The sequence below is a fragment of the Durio zibethinus genome, chromosome 11 (genome assembly GCF_047325235.1).
Source record: "Durio zibethinus cultivar Kanyao isolate XHJ-2024 chromosome 11, ASM4732523v1, whole genome shotgun sequence".
Classification (NCBI taxonomy): domain Eukaryota; kingdom Viridiplantae; phylum Streptophyta; class Magnoliopsida; order Malvales; family Malvaceae; genus Durio; species Durio zibethinus.
The window spans coordinates 26,179,147-26,194,150 of record NC_143172.1 but is presented as its reverse complement, the minus strand read 5'-3'; the positions used below and the strand labels follow the sequence as shown (position 1 = coordinate 26,194,150).

Genomic DNA, 15,004 nt, shown 5'->3' with positions numbered 1-15,004 from the left:
GAGCATTGCCATAGGTAGGCTTTTGCTTGGGCATGGGTATGGCAACTGGTCAATGCGGGGCTGTTACTGAATTAGAAGAAGCCATAGCCCCATCGGAAAAACAAGGCCTGTTTTAACCTCAAATCTCGACTTTCTTGGGTAGTGACAAATTAATATTTGATAATTTATATATTTATATGATATTTATTTTATTTTAAATATGTATAAAATTTAAAATTTATTGTATCATAATTTATATTAATATATTAAATATTAAATATATTTTTTATTTTTATTAAATTTATTTATAATTTTAATAAAATTTTAATTTTTTATATCATTTTCATACCACAACACGTTCATATAACTTTCCACTCAAACTTTTAGATCCATTTTTCATGGATTGGCTTGTTCCCCTTGGACCCCAGCTTACTCAGACTCAAGATGCACAACACAAACAACTAGTAAACACTGTCCTTGGGCTTGGAAGTTAGAGGTAAGCACATCTTTATTGGTCTGAGCTTATGTTGGAAATTTTTTAACCAAATGAAGGTGTAAATCTATCTAAGCTAAAAATTTTCATACAGCCCAACATTTGGTTTGGATCAACTGACGCATGGTAAAGTTCAATCTCATCTTTTCCGAAATTTCATGGCAGAAAATGTAGAATGCAGCCATCATATTCATATCCTTACAAATTGCACATCCCGAGGAAGGCACACAACTCTAAACAATTCATCTATCATACCCTGCGCTGCCATTTTTGATCAAATGACTGGCGTCACTGTTTACGCACATAAAGCCATGCAAACCTCTAAATAGGAAAAAAAAACGCTTTCATTTCATGACAGTCGGTTGTTCAAACAAGACGTAATAGCGGACACGCCTCAACCACCGAAGCAAAATGCCATTACCGATTAACTTGCTGACTCGGTTAAGTGAATTGAGTAAGGAAAAAAATTCAAACGATAACGCTCAATGTAGCTATCCACTTGCTCTCTCATTGTCTCTATATATATAATTCTGAGTTTCTCACATTGCAAGCACACTCGAGAAACCATTCGATTCCAGCTTTAGTAGTGTAAAGACAACAAGATGATTGGCCTTGGGACTTACGGTTGTAGTGCGCCAGCTGCGAGGAAGATCAATGCTTATAATGTCCCTGAAGGAGTAGACGTTCGGGGTCGATTTGATGAAGAGTTTGGTAAGATTTTGACAAAGGATGCTTTGCAATTTGTGGCTGATTTGCAGAGGGAGTTCAGGAACCATATCAAGTATGCAATGGAGTGTCGCAAGGAAGCGAAAAGGCGGTATAATGAAGGGGCATTGCCGGGTTTTGATCCAGCTACAAGGTACATCAGAGAAGGGCAGTGGACTTGTGCACCAGTCCCACCAGCCGTGGCTGACAGAAGGGTGGAAATTACGGGTCCTGTGGAGAGGAAGATGATCATCAACGCTCTCAACTCTGGAGCTAAAGTGTTTATGGTAAGTGATTATATTGATTGTTGCAAGAGTAAAAAGTTTGCTGATAATTTGATTGGTTTTTGATAGGCTGATTTTGAAGATGCACTCTCACCAAGTTGGGAAAATCTTATAAGGGGTCAAATTAACTTAAAGGATGCTGTGGATGGAACAATAACCTTCCATGACAGGGCCAGGAACAGGGTTTACAAGCTCAATGACAAGATAGCTAAGCTGTTTGTTCGTCCACGAGGTTGGCATCTACCTGAGGCTCACATTCTCATTGATGGGGAGCCTGCAACTGGTTGTCTTGTGGATTTTGGCCTTTATTTTTACCACAACTATGCCTCTTTCCGCAACACTCTGGGTGAAGGATTTGGGCCCTTCTTCTATCTTCCTAAGATGGAGAATTCAAGGTAAAGCTTTTCTCCGTTTTCAAAGGCCAGCAACTAGATCAATTTAAGTATTTTTCTTGACATGTTGCTTTGAAAGACAACTGCAAGAATTTTTAGGAGGTGAACTAAAACTGTAACTGTACAATTGGTACAAAAGAAAAACACAGTTTGGATTCAGGAAAGTGATAGAAAAGTTACCTTATTGGCAGGGAAGCTAAAATATGGAATTTTGTGTTTGAGAAGGCAGAAAAGATGGCAGGAATAGAAAAAGGAAGCATCAGGGCAACTGTTCTAATTGAAACACTTACAGCTGTCTTCCAAATGGATGAAATCCTTTATGAGCTTAGAGATCACTCTGTTGGTCTAAACTGTGGACGATGGGATTACATTTTTAGCTATGTTAAGACATTTCAAGGTCACCTGGATAGATTGTTGCCAGACAGGGTTCAAGTTGGTATGACTCAACACTTCATGAAGAGTTACTCTGATCTCCTCATCAGGACATGCCATAGGCGTGGTGTCCATGCCATGGGTGGAATGGTATGTTATTCCAATTCATCTCATGCAAATTTATGGTTTTTTAGTTTCATTTTGTTTATCTGTTGGAACAATCCTATAATTTCGAGAGCGTATTTGGAAATAAAGGCCCAATTTTCTTGAAACAGGCAGCTCAGATTCCAATTAGAGATGACCCAGCAGCAAATGAGGCAGCCCTTGATCTTGTAAGGAAGGATAAACTAAGAGAGGTGAAGGCAGGGCATGATGGAACTTGGGCAGCTCACCCAGGACTCATCCAAGCCTGCACGGAAGTCTTCACCAACAACATGGGAAATGCTCCTAATCAAATCCAAACCGCCAAACGAGAAGATGCAGCTAACTTAACAGAAGAAGACCTATTGCAAAGGCCTAGAGGGTTCCGTACCATGGAAGGCCTCCGCCAAAATACTTGTGTTGGGATCCAGTACTTGGCAGCCTGGCTAACTGGCACAGGGTCAGTCCCTCTTTACAACCTCATGGAAGATGCTGCCACAGCTGAGATCAGCAGAGTTCAGAACTGGCAATGGCTGAAACACGGAGTGGAATTGGATGGAGATGGAGTTGGGGTTCGAGTGAACCGTGATCTCTTTTGGCGAGTGGTGGAAGAAGAGATGGCCAGGATTGAGCGAGAGGTTGGAAAAGATAAGTTCAGAAAGGGACTGTACAAAGAAGCTTGCAAGATTTTCACCCGCCAATGTACTGCTCCTACCCTGGATGATTTCCTCACTCTCGATGCCTATAATCACATTGTCAAGCATCATCCTGAGGGTGTATCTAAGATCTGAACGAGCTCATCACTTTCTTCCCGTGGAAGCCTAGAATCCTGGGCTCGGTCTTGTGTTGTGTCAAAAACTACTGCTACTGCTAATAAGTAAATCATCAATCATCATTTCGGTGTTGGCTTTAGGGAAAAGCTTCAGCTATGTTAATTCAGCTCATCACTTTTGAATGACTGTCCTGAGTCCTGGCCCAGCCCATAGCCAAAGTTTGAGCCCCAATTCACAGCCCCAGCAGTGACAACCATGGCACTCTCTCTCCTTTGAATTAAAGGGCCAAGGAAAAAGAATGAAAGACCTTGGTAAACTTTCAAAAGCTTCCAAAATTCCAAAGGAAAAGTGAAGTACACAAAAAGGAAATTAATGAAAGTAATTAGACGGCCATCATCTTGTTTGATTGTTGACAAAATGGCTAAAAGAAAGAAAAAGACATCAATGCTTGTTTAACCAATCGACTGATGAAAGTAGTGTGAAAAAAAATGGGAAGTTAAAGCTTGTACCTAAAAAATCCAATTAGAAATTCTGATACAATAGAACAAAAACCTGCAAAAATAACGACTAGGAATCGGATTCATTTTGTTCCCCTTGTGAGGCTGGCCAGAGGATATATAAGGCGAAATTATATTCCTTGTTACATTTCACCTTCAATGGCAGTGTATGAATCACAGTAGATTAAGGCTGCATTTGGATTGAAACGGAGCTGCATTTATCATGAAAACCTGTGCTAACTATATTGTACAATGCAAAAAAATGCATTTGGTTTACATGAATGGTGAGGTAGGAATGCATGATCATCGTACCATAGCTTTAAAATCCAACAAGTGCTTCAAGCTTTAATGAAAAAAAACTCATCACCAATGAATCTTATTTTTTCAAATAAGCCCCTGTTGTCTTTCTTTTTCCTTTTTAGATTTTAATGTAGCAATGACAATGTATTTAGTTCATTTTTGTTCTTTTTTTTTATTTTTTATTTAAAAGTTTTTTTCATTTCTTTTCATTTTTTATTTTATTTATTTTTAAATTTTATTTTGAATAAAAATAATTAATATTTTAATATAAAATAATTATTATCAATTTTAAAAAATCATTTTTATATATTATTATCAATTTTCTTAAATTTTAAATATTTATTAATAAAATAATTATTTGAAATAAAACTAATTTTAGTAATTTTTAATTATTTATTAATTTTATAAATGAAAAATAATTTAAATTTTAATACAATATTTTTAATAATCATTTTCTATTTTCACTATTCTTCATCTCACCGTCACCACTGCGATTACATCCAAATATATATTTCACTATTAATTTTAATTTCATTGTTACAGTACTCAATTTCATTATTACGATAAGAAATCTTACCATTATTATTTTTTTAATCTCACTGTAATTAATCTCACCACCCAATTGGATAAGTAATGAGATTGATTTCGATAAAATTGATTATTACAGTAATAAAATTTATAATTGTAACTGTAAAATTAAATAAATAATAAAAATATATATTTAGATGCAAATGTAACGGTGTCAATGAAATGAATTATGATAAAAAGAGAAATGATCATTAAAAGTATTATATTAAAGTTTATATGTAATAAACAATTTTAATTATTTGACATTTATAAAAATAATTTAAAAATATTAAAATTATATTTATGTCAAATAATAAACTTTTTAATAAATAATTAAAAATTAATAATAATGATAATAATATGTTAAATGATTTTTTAAATATATCTTGAATTATCAACTTTTTTGGTAAACTAGTAATAAAAGGAAATTTAGAGGACAAAAGAGTCCAAAAAAAGTGCGGTGGCTTACCACGCCCTTTTCTCACCAGACGACAATGGGGCTTTCACAGGTACCATGTCAGCATAATCGTGCTGTAACTTTGTTACCCAAACGAAAATCTGCGACACTTTTACATCAAAAAATACTTTATAATATAAGGCATGATTGATTTCAAATCAGGCTTAAATGTCGTTTTGATCAACATGCTATTTCATGAGGTGTTGCTCTTCTTGCAAGAAAGTAAAAATAGTTCGAAAAAATATTTAACTCAATTAATTTTTAAACAATAATATTTAATAATTTTAAAATTCAAAATTTAATATCCGAAATTCTTCCAAATAAAACTGTTCGATTATTAAATTGGCCATGATTATGAATCCGAGATGGAGGCTTGAGGTTTAAATTCCTAAGTACAGAAATTTTCATCCCATTTCTTTTTTTTTTTCTCCAAAAAGGGGCTTCCATTTCGTTGCGCACATGCATATGTTGGAAAAGTTTTTGCATTTCTATTCCTTCTATGCGTCTTTCCCATCTGGCACTAGTACTAGAAAACATTCCATAAATACTATGCGATAAACGATCACTCAAATCTCATAGAAATAGAAAGGAATAAAAAGCAAAACGCCCGAGAGATGGATCGAGAAAAACAATTCCCACAATCCCGTTTAGCAGCCTAACTTTGTATTCAAACCTATCTATAACATGTTTGTGGTCCAAATTCGTTTTAGGTTTTATACAGTCAGCAAAAGCATTTCTTTGTACAAAAGCTGCCTTCCGTAGGAAAGAGAGATTGGTGCTTTGTCATTGAGAAGAGACTGATAAATCCTGAAATATCAGATATATATTACAGAAAAAGAGAAAACTCCAATGTAGAGTATAGGCAATAGGTTTCATTCCCTCTTTTGTTGCTTTTCCACGAGCTGGCTGCAACAATGTTTCTGGTCCCTTCCCATGATTTTTTTTATAATAAAGCTGCAGGAACCTAAGCCCAATCGTCCCTAGCTTTGAGCTACCATTGAAATAGCTCGGATGCCCTGGCAGTGCCTGGCTGGTGCCAACTTCAACACGTGTCAAAAACCCAATAAAACTTTCCAAACTTAGGTAAGGTCAAATAATTCGGAGCATTGAGAGATAAGCATAAATAATTTCTGAGTCGTCCTTTTCCATTTTAATATTCTTAATGGGATTTTCTAGTTGCATGCTCGTGGAGATTTCTTACTGGATGCAGGTGATCAAATCATGGAGCTGGATGGCTTCACCCACACCTTCCCTGGCTAAATATGGCAAGCAAAAGCGAATAAATAAGTTAAATAAATTAATAAACAAATCAACCTTTGTGATTCTATAGTCTATTACCCTTAAATTAATGCAAGGATTCTCCAATGCGACATAATCAATGTCAGCTTATAGTCATATGTAGTAAACAACTTTTGGGTGTGAACAAAAAAGAAAAAGAAAAGAGAATATATATTAACTGATTTTTAAAGTTTAAATTAAACTACCACCAATTTCTTCACCAAGTTTCAAGTCCCCGGAATGGAGGGCGTCTTTGCAGGAGACAATATCCAGAGTCTGATTTACTTTTTATCGTGAGTTGCCCACCACTTTGGTGAAGGATATCAAAGAGATAAGACCCGGAAAACAATGTTCGAAGCTTGTTTATATATATAATCTGAATTTAAATAAAGTGATTTATACAATTATTTTTAAAATTTAATATTTTAAATTTAAATTTTAATATTTGTAATTTTTTTATAAAGTAGATTAATTTTACACGTAACTCATGATATGTAGAGAGAGAGAGAGACAGCACGATAAATGGCTTTGATTATAAACAGTGGAAAGATAGGAAGTTGAAGATGTTTAGAGAACACAGTTGGCTAAAGATTATTGCATGGTTAAAGCTTTTGATGGCCATTGCTTCCGCAATACCAAAAAAAAAGTAAAACGAGGAGAGCAACCTCTTCTATCCTTATTATGGTGACGAAGCCAAACTCTTTATCCGAAAGGTGACCTAACTCTATTGGTACAAATACTAAAGAATTTGGCATCTAGATGATCTTGTCCCCCCTTGAAATCCAAAACAAATGTCTTTGTCACTTTAACCTAGATTCCACTAAGAAACTATATTAGTCAACAATTATAGTAATCCCCCACTTTTTCAACATTAACCACCAATTTAAGGTCCAAAGCTAATAACTTGCTGTCTTGTCTTTAAGGAAAATTTTAACCTAACTTGACAATGATCACTGCATAGTAACATGTAATAGTCTTATCTTATATCAATTGATTCATTCAATCACTTGATCTTATGGATTCATACAAACTTATTTCTTGCCTTTGATTGGAATTATATCTGATCATCATCATAGGTTTACAAGGTTCATGAGCATAGAGGAAATTAACTGGATATGTAGCTGATTTGATGAAAACAATTACCATATATCCTTATTTGATCATTTCTTCTTGTTGTTATCTGTCTGGTTAATTTGTTAATATATCCTCCATAAACTTGATGAAATTTCAGAAACGATGATTTCCGAGAAAGGAGATATCAGTATGAAGAAATTAGAAGAGAAAGAAAGAGAGAGGTCAGGTTTTAATCCGTTGACAAGGGTTCAGAATCTTATTCTGGAGATTCAACCATATATTGAAATCTACCATGTTGGTTTTTTGATACAGTGCTCGTTTGTTGTTGGGTGTGTTTGACGGAAGCTAAATTAGCAGTTTGTGGCACCTTCCATAACTGGCTAAACATGCTGAAGATGATTTCGGCATGTCGACCCCTAATTAGGAAAGGAAAAGCGAACTCAATTCGCAACCTTATCTTAATGTCTTTTCGCGCAATTCCTTCTCCGCTGTACCAACCATTTTGAGTTCCGGTAAATGTACCCATCAGCAATAGTTTTTTTTTTTTTTTTTAAATTAATAAATGATATATAAATTCATTTTTTTGAACTTACGATTCTAACCTTGAATTGAAAAAATCTTCTTTCATCCAAAACTGTTATTAACAAACAAAAAATTTCAAATAATATTTTTTCAATAAAAAATACATAAATTAATTTGGAGTATATAAAAAATATGTTTGCATCAATAAATGAAGAATAGAATAACAACAATAACAAAACCAATAAAATTACGATAGAAACGGTGATGATGATATCTAATGATTAACAAAAGATTATATTTCAACCATTCAACGAAGTTGTACGCAAATACCAGCCTTTTTTATCACTTACATCATATATACATACATATATATATATTATGAAGGAGCTGAAGATCATAATCCCATTGAATCAATTTTTTCGTTGCTCATTGCTTTGCTATAGGTGACCTTTGATGCATGTTCCATATTTATCATTTTCTGATAAATTAAAACCCAAGCAAAAGTTGAAAACAGGAAAAGAGGATCACGATTCACATGCTTTAAAAACGTCAGCCGATGTTGTTCATCGTTGAAAGGACTGAGGACCCCCCAACATAAAAAGTCTTAACGCAGTATGGCTCAAGATTTGCCAATTGCCCCTTCCCCACCTCCGCACTGCAGTTATCATTTCCACCAACCAAAATTCGATCAACTCTCTTTTTCACCACTAATTTTCAGTCGTACGATTCAATCTTCGCCATAACCTTGCATCGGATTCGTGGGCCAGCTCTTCGGTAAAACTCAACGTGTAGGATCTTTCCATTTGTACGTTGAGTTTTAGCCATGGGGTCCACCCGAAACATGTTGTCTTGCTGGAATTATTGAACAAATTGTCTCTTTGTCTCCTTGATTTTTCAAAAATCTAAAAAAAATAGGGGGAAAAGGGAAGGTTGGTGTAGTTTTTAAGTGCTTTAATGGACACTTGGCGATGCGCTAAAAGCCCTGCTAGTCTTTTTACTTTTCTTTTTAATGTCTAAAGAAATGCTTATAATTGATGTAACGTGCGACAATTCTAGTGGCTTATCATCTTGGTTAAACGGTGAAACAAAAAATAAAAAAAATAATTTAAAATTATCATATTTAATTTAATTTGAATTGATTTTTTTAATTTATTTTAAATTAAGATTGAATATTAAATATATATTAAATTTAAATCAAAATTTAGATTAAAATGTAAAAAAAATAAATAAATCGAATTAGATTATATATTTTAAAAAATTTTTAAAAATAAAATAATTATTTTATATATAAATATATTTAAGTTTTTATTAAAATAATAATATATTAAATAAAAAATAAATTTTAAAAATACATAAACTAAATTAAATAAATAAAATTTAATTCAGATCAAATTAATTTAAAATAAATAATTTTTATTAATTAAATTTTATATTATTATTTATTATTTAAAAAATAATTAAATTTAATTTAATCCGACAGTTATCATCATAATTAAATCATACTCCAAAACTTTTCTATTTGGCTGGCAAGAAAAAAATCCAGAGGAGGGCGAGGAGTAGTTCTGAAAGTTCATTAATTTGCCCACGCACTAAAAGAGCCGGTGAAACACACACACACCCCAATCTAACCACATCCTTAAACTCACAGTTGAAAAGCAATGACAATAGCACACTGATCTTGTTTCATATAAAATATATAAAAAAATTAAGGGTACCAGGTTAGTTCAAAAGCTTTTGGAGTTTTGAGGGGACATTTCACCTTCTTTCTTTTCTGTATTGGGTTCTTTGATGGCTTTGCTTGTACGAAGATTAGATTAGATTCTTTGACAACAATTGAAGGGATTAAATATTTGCTGATTATGCAATAATTTAGGAAGAAGGCTTGAAAGAAAAGCTGTATAAGATAAATGAAAGTGTCTCAATCATGATTACTAGTTATGATTTATTACTTCATTTGTTCCTTTTTTTTTTTTTTTTAGATGTCTCCAAATTTTTTTTTCTAATATCTAACATTTTTATTTTTATTTTAAAATTATTTTTTATAAATTTTTAATTTTTTATATTAAAAAACATGAAACTTTAATTTTAATATTAAATTTTTTTTTTGTGGTATTCAATTCTTCATTTGGAATAGGAAATAAATGTCTGTGTACAATGGTCCATCCCCTATTGTCCAATACATTGAACGTTTTTAGTAGAAAAATATTGCATATGTGTCCATATCCGGATTGGATAATATACTGCAAAGGTAGGCAACACAATTGAATTTTATTATTATAATAAAATCAAACATATGAAAGAGTAAGCGAGGAGAGTGCATTGATATATACACCAATTTTTTTTTTTTTAATTAAGAAAACGATCCCTAATAGTTTACTCATCTCTTTTAAAAAATGAACCCTTGATTATGAAATTTGGACCTCTTTTTTTTTTTTTTTTTTTAAATAAAAGACAAGATAAGATAAGATTTATGAGGAATATGAAAACAAGCACTAGGCATCTCTTGATGTATAGTTCAAAATCAAAATCTTTTATGTATATAAATATGTATATATATATATATATGAAACATAGTAGTGTTTTGAACACTAAGGAGAGTACACATTTTTATTCAATAAGCAAATGCTTATAATAAAGCTATCCAATAGAAAATGAGTTGAATGAAATTATTCATATACCAATCATTCAATCACTAATACTTATTTTTTGTTTTCTTCTTGGAATATGATTTTAATTATAAGTTGTTTCAACTTCATTAAAAGTTTTTGGAATATGGGTTTTCTTTTGTTTATTTCTCTACGAGGAGACAAATGGACCAATACATTCATGTGTTGGTAAATATGTGCCCGGTCGCTTCAATAGCTAGCTAGCACCAAAAGTATATATAAAGTTAACTTAAATTACCTCTCTATCCCCTGTTCCACCCAAACCAAAAGCCAAACTAATATTATACGCAAAAACAATAAACATATAAATTTAAATTTAAATTAATTAATTTATATAATTATTTTTAAAAAATAATATTTAAATGATTTAGAATTCAAACGCTTATATATATTTTTTATTTTCAAGTTGAAACCTAATATGTATAAAAAAAAAATACACATATAGACTTGTATAGTACATATATTTTTTTAAGATAATTATATAAATTAATTAAATTAAATATTGAATTTCATGATTTTTTATATTTTATTATCCTTAATTAATGTTTATAGACATCTGATAATCAGAACTTTATGGTTACCGGTAATTGTTAGAATGCAATTTTTTTTTAAAGAGTTAGAATACAGTTTTAAACATTGGGAAATTTTAGGAAATATTTAATTAATATATTGCTTCCAACTTTTAAATTTCATGAAATCATTTTCATTATATGTTATTTTTTAAATAATATCTTAATTATCCTTAAATAATATTTATAAGCAATTTGGATATCTTATATTATATTAGTTCCAATTGCAATTGGGAAATGCCTATATATGCTATTTTGATAATTGACCTTGATTTCCTTGAAATTTTTGTTCCATCCTTACACTCGAATTTAAAACGAGGTCATCAAGTATAAAAATTAAACTCTTTGTATAAAAAAAATATTATAAATACATGTATATACATAATTGTTTTACGATAACAATTTAAAAAAAAATAAAAGGAAAATGGGTTTTTTATTTATTAAAAAATAAATTATTTATATATTTGTGCATATAATATTTATGTATAAATTATACATTAATTATACAAGTTTGGACAATCTACTACACTTCAATTAGTGATCATGCAGGGTATTAATATGCACCCCCAAAAAAAAAATGTTTGAGTTAGTGATGATACGCATTAATGTAGCCATTGCTTTGTGAAACAAGCAAGGCCAAGTTTTGCATGTGACTATTTGGAGTTCATAAATATATATGTAAAATTTCCACACATTAAAACTCCATTTATATATTTGTAATTACTAAACTTGATCTTTAGCCAAAAGGGTATTAAAACTGACACCATTAAAGCGTTAATTACTAATTATTTTAATGATTAAAAACTTAGGGCCTAACTATTTCTCAAAAAAAAAAAAAAAGAAGTACCCAATGGAAAAACTCTGTGGCCCAAATTTAGACTTGGCTACATTAAAAATAAAACTAACGTTTAATGATGGATTTAACGTTTCATCTCAATTAACCATTTTCTTTATTTATTTTTCAACTAATTTATTAATTCTAAAAAATTTAAGTTTTGACTTTAAAATTTCATTTGGTATTATGGTACGAATATATTAAAATTTGCTTGAATTTAAAATTTTAATTGAATTATTTGTTAAAATATTAAAAACAAAAAATATTACTCATTTAAAATTTATTTTATTTTATTGAAAAATAAAATGATTTATTTTATTATTTATAAAATATTATTTTTAACTTACAGATAACGTCAAATTTTTGATGATTTTGATTCGGCTGTATACATCCGAAACCCAAAATGTAAAAGAAGCAAATCTTAGTACTTGACACTTCGAATCAGGCAAACTAAAATGTCACCTCTCCAGGAATCCATTTTTGTAATATACCCAAACTACCAAGGTCTTTTTCAAAAACACATTAAAAACACAAGGGTAGTTCAGTAATAAAAAGAAAACCAGTCATCGTCCCATTTCCGTCGTCCTTTCCCCCGCCCAGCCCGCCTCTTCGTTCAAACAAAGTTTTCAGACGTCACGCATCCCGATCATTCTGAGATCCGCCTCATCATCCGACCGTCCACGCGGCACTTATCGTCCCCTACTATTTGTGGAAACCCGAAACTACTTACCCCAAATTTCTATCCGATTGCCATTGGCCCACGTGTCCTTTTCTTTAACTCCCACGATTCACACGTAAGCGTTGAGCTCGATCCCCGAGACTAAGTGACTCTCTATTGGCGCCGATAAGGGGGACACTTCCTGCCTTGCCATTGGCTGATCATGGGGTCCACTCACGACCTTTTTCCCTACGTTGGGTCGCCATCTATTTTGATTTGCCACGTTTCGCTTCTCGACCAATCCTTTTCTGCGCTGTTCGTCCCACAGTTACACACGTGTCACCTTCATCCTCCGTATAAATCTCCACACTACTCTCCTTCCCATGAAGTGCGTCCGCATCGGACTAACGCTGGCACAAAACAGAGAGAAAAAAAGGCAGAGAGTGAGAGATTTTCAAAGTGAAAAAGAAAAGAGATTTTTGGAGATAAAAGAATGGAGGGTAGAGGAGGATGTTGCATAGCGAGATATGCAACTGCTGCTGGGGTTTACGATATGTCGAAAGTGGACCGAATAATGCTCCGGTTCAGACCGATCGCTCCCAAACCGGCCACGGGTGGATCGGTTTCGCCTCAGGGAAACCGTGAGGTTTATTCTAAATCAGGGAGAGGGAAAAAAAGACACTCCAAGGAAAGTAATACTATGAGTAATACGAAGAGGTGCACCCGAAGAAGAAGAGTTTTGTGCGAAGAGAAAAGGGTTACGTTGCCACTTCTCCCTGAAACCCCTGACTGCAAAGACTTCATTTTGAAGGAGGAAAAGGGTGGAATAGTCCAAAAGATGAAGCCTTTATGGTTAAGCTTCGGTCAAGCTGATGATAAAAAGGAGGGTTTTCTCGGTGGTGGTTGTGGGTTAGCAGATCGGTCGGGGGTGATGCAACCGCAGGCGGCGGTGGCGTCGTGCGTCACGGTGGAATGCGTGACGGACACGTGGCTGATTGGGGATGGGTTGGGGAGTACGGACGAGGAGAGGAAGGTTAATCTGGGGAGAGACACGTGTCCGGGGTTTGTATCTGACGGAATGGGGAAAGTGACCTGGACTAATGAGGCGTACAAGGAAATGGTGGGAGGGGAGATGATGGTGTGGTTGGTGATGAAGGAGAGGCTGCCGTTGATGATAACCTACCCGGCGTTTACGTGCAAGGTAAGGGTGCAGTACAAGTGCGGGAAGGACAGGAGTTCCTTGACGCTGCCTTGCGATGTTTGGAGAATGGACGGCGGTGGATTTGCATGGAGGCTTGACACCAACGCTGCTCTTTGCTTGGGCCGGTAAAAACCAAAAAAAAAAAAAAATCACAGCCTTTTAATGCATGACTAAGCTTACAATCTACATTAACTTTCTTTTTGAATTGTAAATATTTTTCTGTTTGCTTTTCCTTTTCCTGTTTCAACTTTGTATTGTTGTTTTGCGTTGTTTGATCGTCCTCTTTTATTCTCTGTTTCTCACTGGATCTGGGGTGTGTTTCATTTTGAGATGCATAACATGTTTTCGAAAGGGATTTGAAAGGAACTGAAAGTATGCCAGTTGTTCTTCAGTTCTCATTCCTGTGTTGGTTTCGTCTTATTTCTCTTTATCTTTGCAGTTTGGATGTACAAATTGAGCTTACTTAACTAAGTTTACAATGATGGTTAAAATTTTCAGAATCTTAAAATGGATTTTGATTGGGCTTTTGGCTGTTTTCAGTATATATGTTGAGATCTGAGAGAGAGAGAGAGAGAGAGAGAGTGTGTGTGTCTTGAAGAGATCATAAAAGGAGATGGTAAAAAGAAACAGGGAATAGCTGAGAAATATGGCGGAATGAAACGGGGAATAGAGAGAGAAAAAGTACGTAATGAGCTTGAAGGATGAGGAGAACCGTGAAGTAAATGAGAAGAGGGAGTACCGGTCCGGAAGAGAGAATGAGGAGAATTTGAAAATGGCTAAATTAAAATTAAAAAATATAAAAGTTTTATTATAAAGACAAAATGTATAAGATTTAAAAATTTTAATAAATTTTGATATTTTGTAAATAAAATTTTTATCATCGATAAAAATTAATCAAATTTAAATTATAAATAATATTTTTGATAAAATTTTTTGTATGTTAAACATTATCAATTTATTGATTTTAAAATTTTTATTAATCATTTTTAACAAAATTTTTTTATAAATTTTATTTAAATTTTATGTAAATTTTGTTCAAGAGAAAGAACATACAGATAGACCTGTGGATGAAAAAAACGAAAAGGAAATGCCACTTTAACATTTATATTTTTATTTAAATTGTCATATAATTAAAATTTAAATGATAAATATTTAGTTTAATATATTTATTAATTAATTTTAAATAAATATTTGATTTTTTGATAATGTGATTATGTAATAATTTGAATGAAATAATATAT

At 32.7% G+C, this 15,004-nt stretch overlaps 2 protein-coding genes across 2 annotated transcripts; both read left to right on the top strand.

The window, feature by feature from the left end:
• The first annotated feature begins 823 nt into the window (after positions 1-823).
• On the top strand, positions 824-3,278 carry MLS (malate synthase). The gene is made up of 4 exons (XM_022881720.2): positions 824-1,464; positions 1,531-1,856; positions 2,045-2,375; positions 2,501-3,278. Exons 1-4 carry the CDS (start codon positions 1,075-1,077, stop codon positions 3,155-3,157), a joined length of 1,704 nt encoding a protein of 567 aa, XP_022737455.1. The 5' UTR covers positions 824-1,074; the 3' UTR covers positions 3,158-3,278.
• A 9,663-nt stretch (positions 3,279-12,941) lies between these two features.
• Positions 12,942-14,161, top strand: LOC111290722 (uncharacterized). The gene has a single exon (XM_022882168.2). The coding sequence runs from the start codon at positions 13,056-13,058 to the stop codon at positions 13,890-13,892; it is 837 nt and encodes a 278-aa protein (XP_022737903.2). The 5' UTR covers positions 12,942-13,055; the 3' UTR covers positions 13,893-14,161.
• The last annotated feature ends 843 nt before the right edge of the window (positions 14,162-15,004 follow it).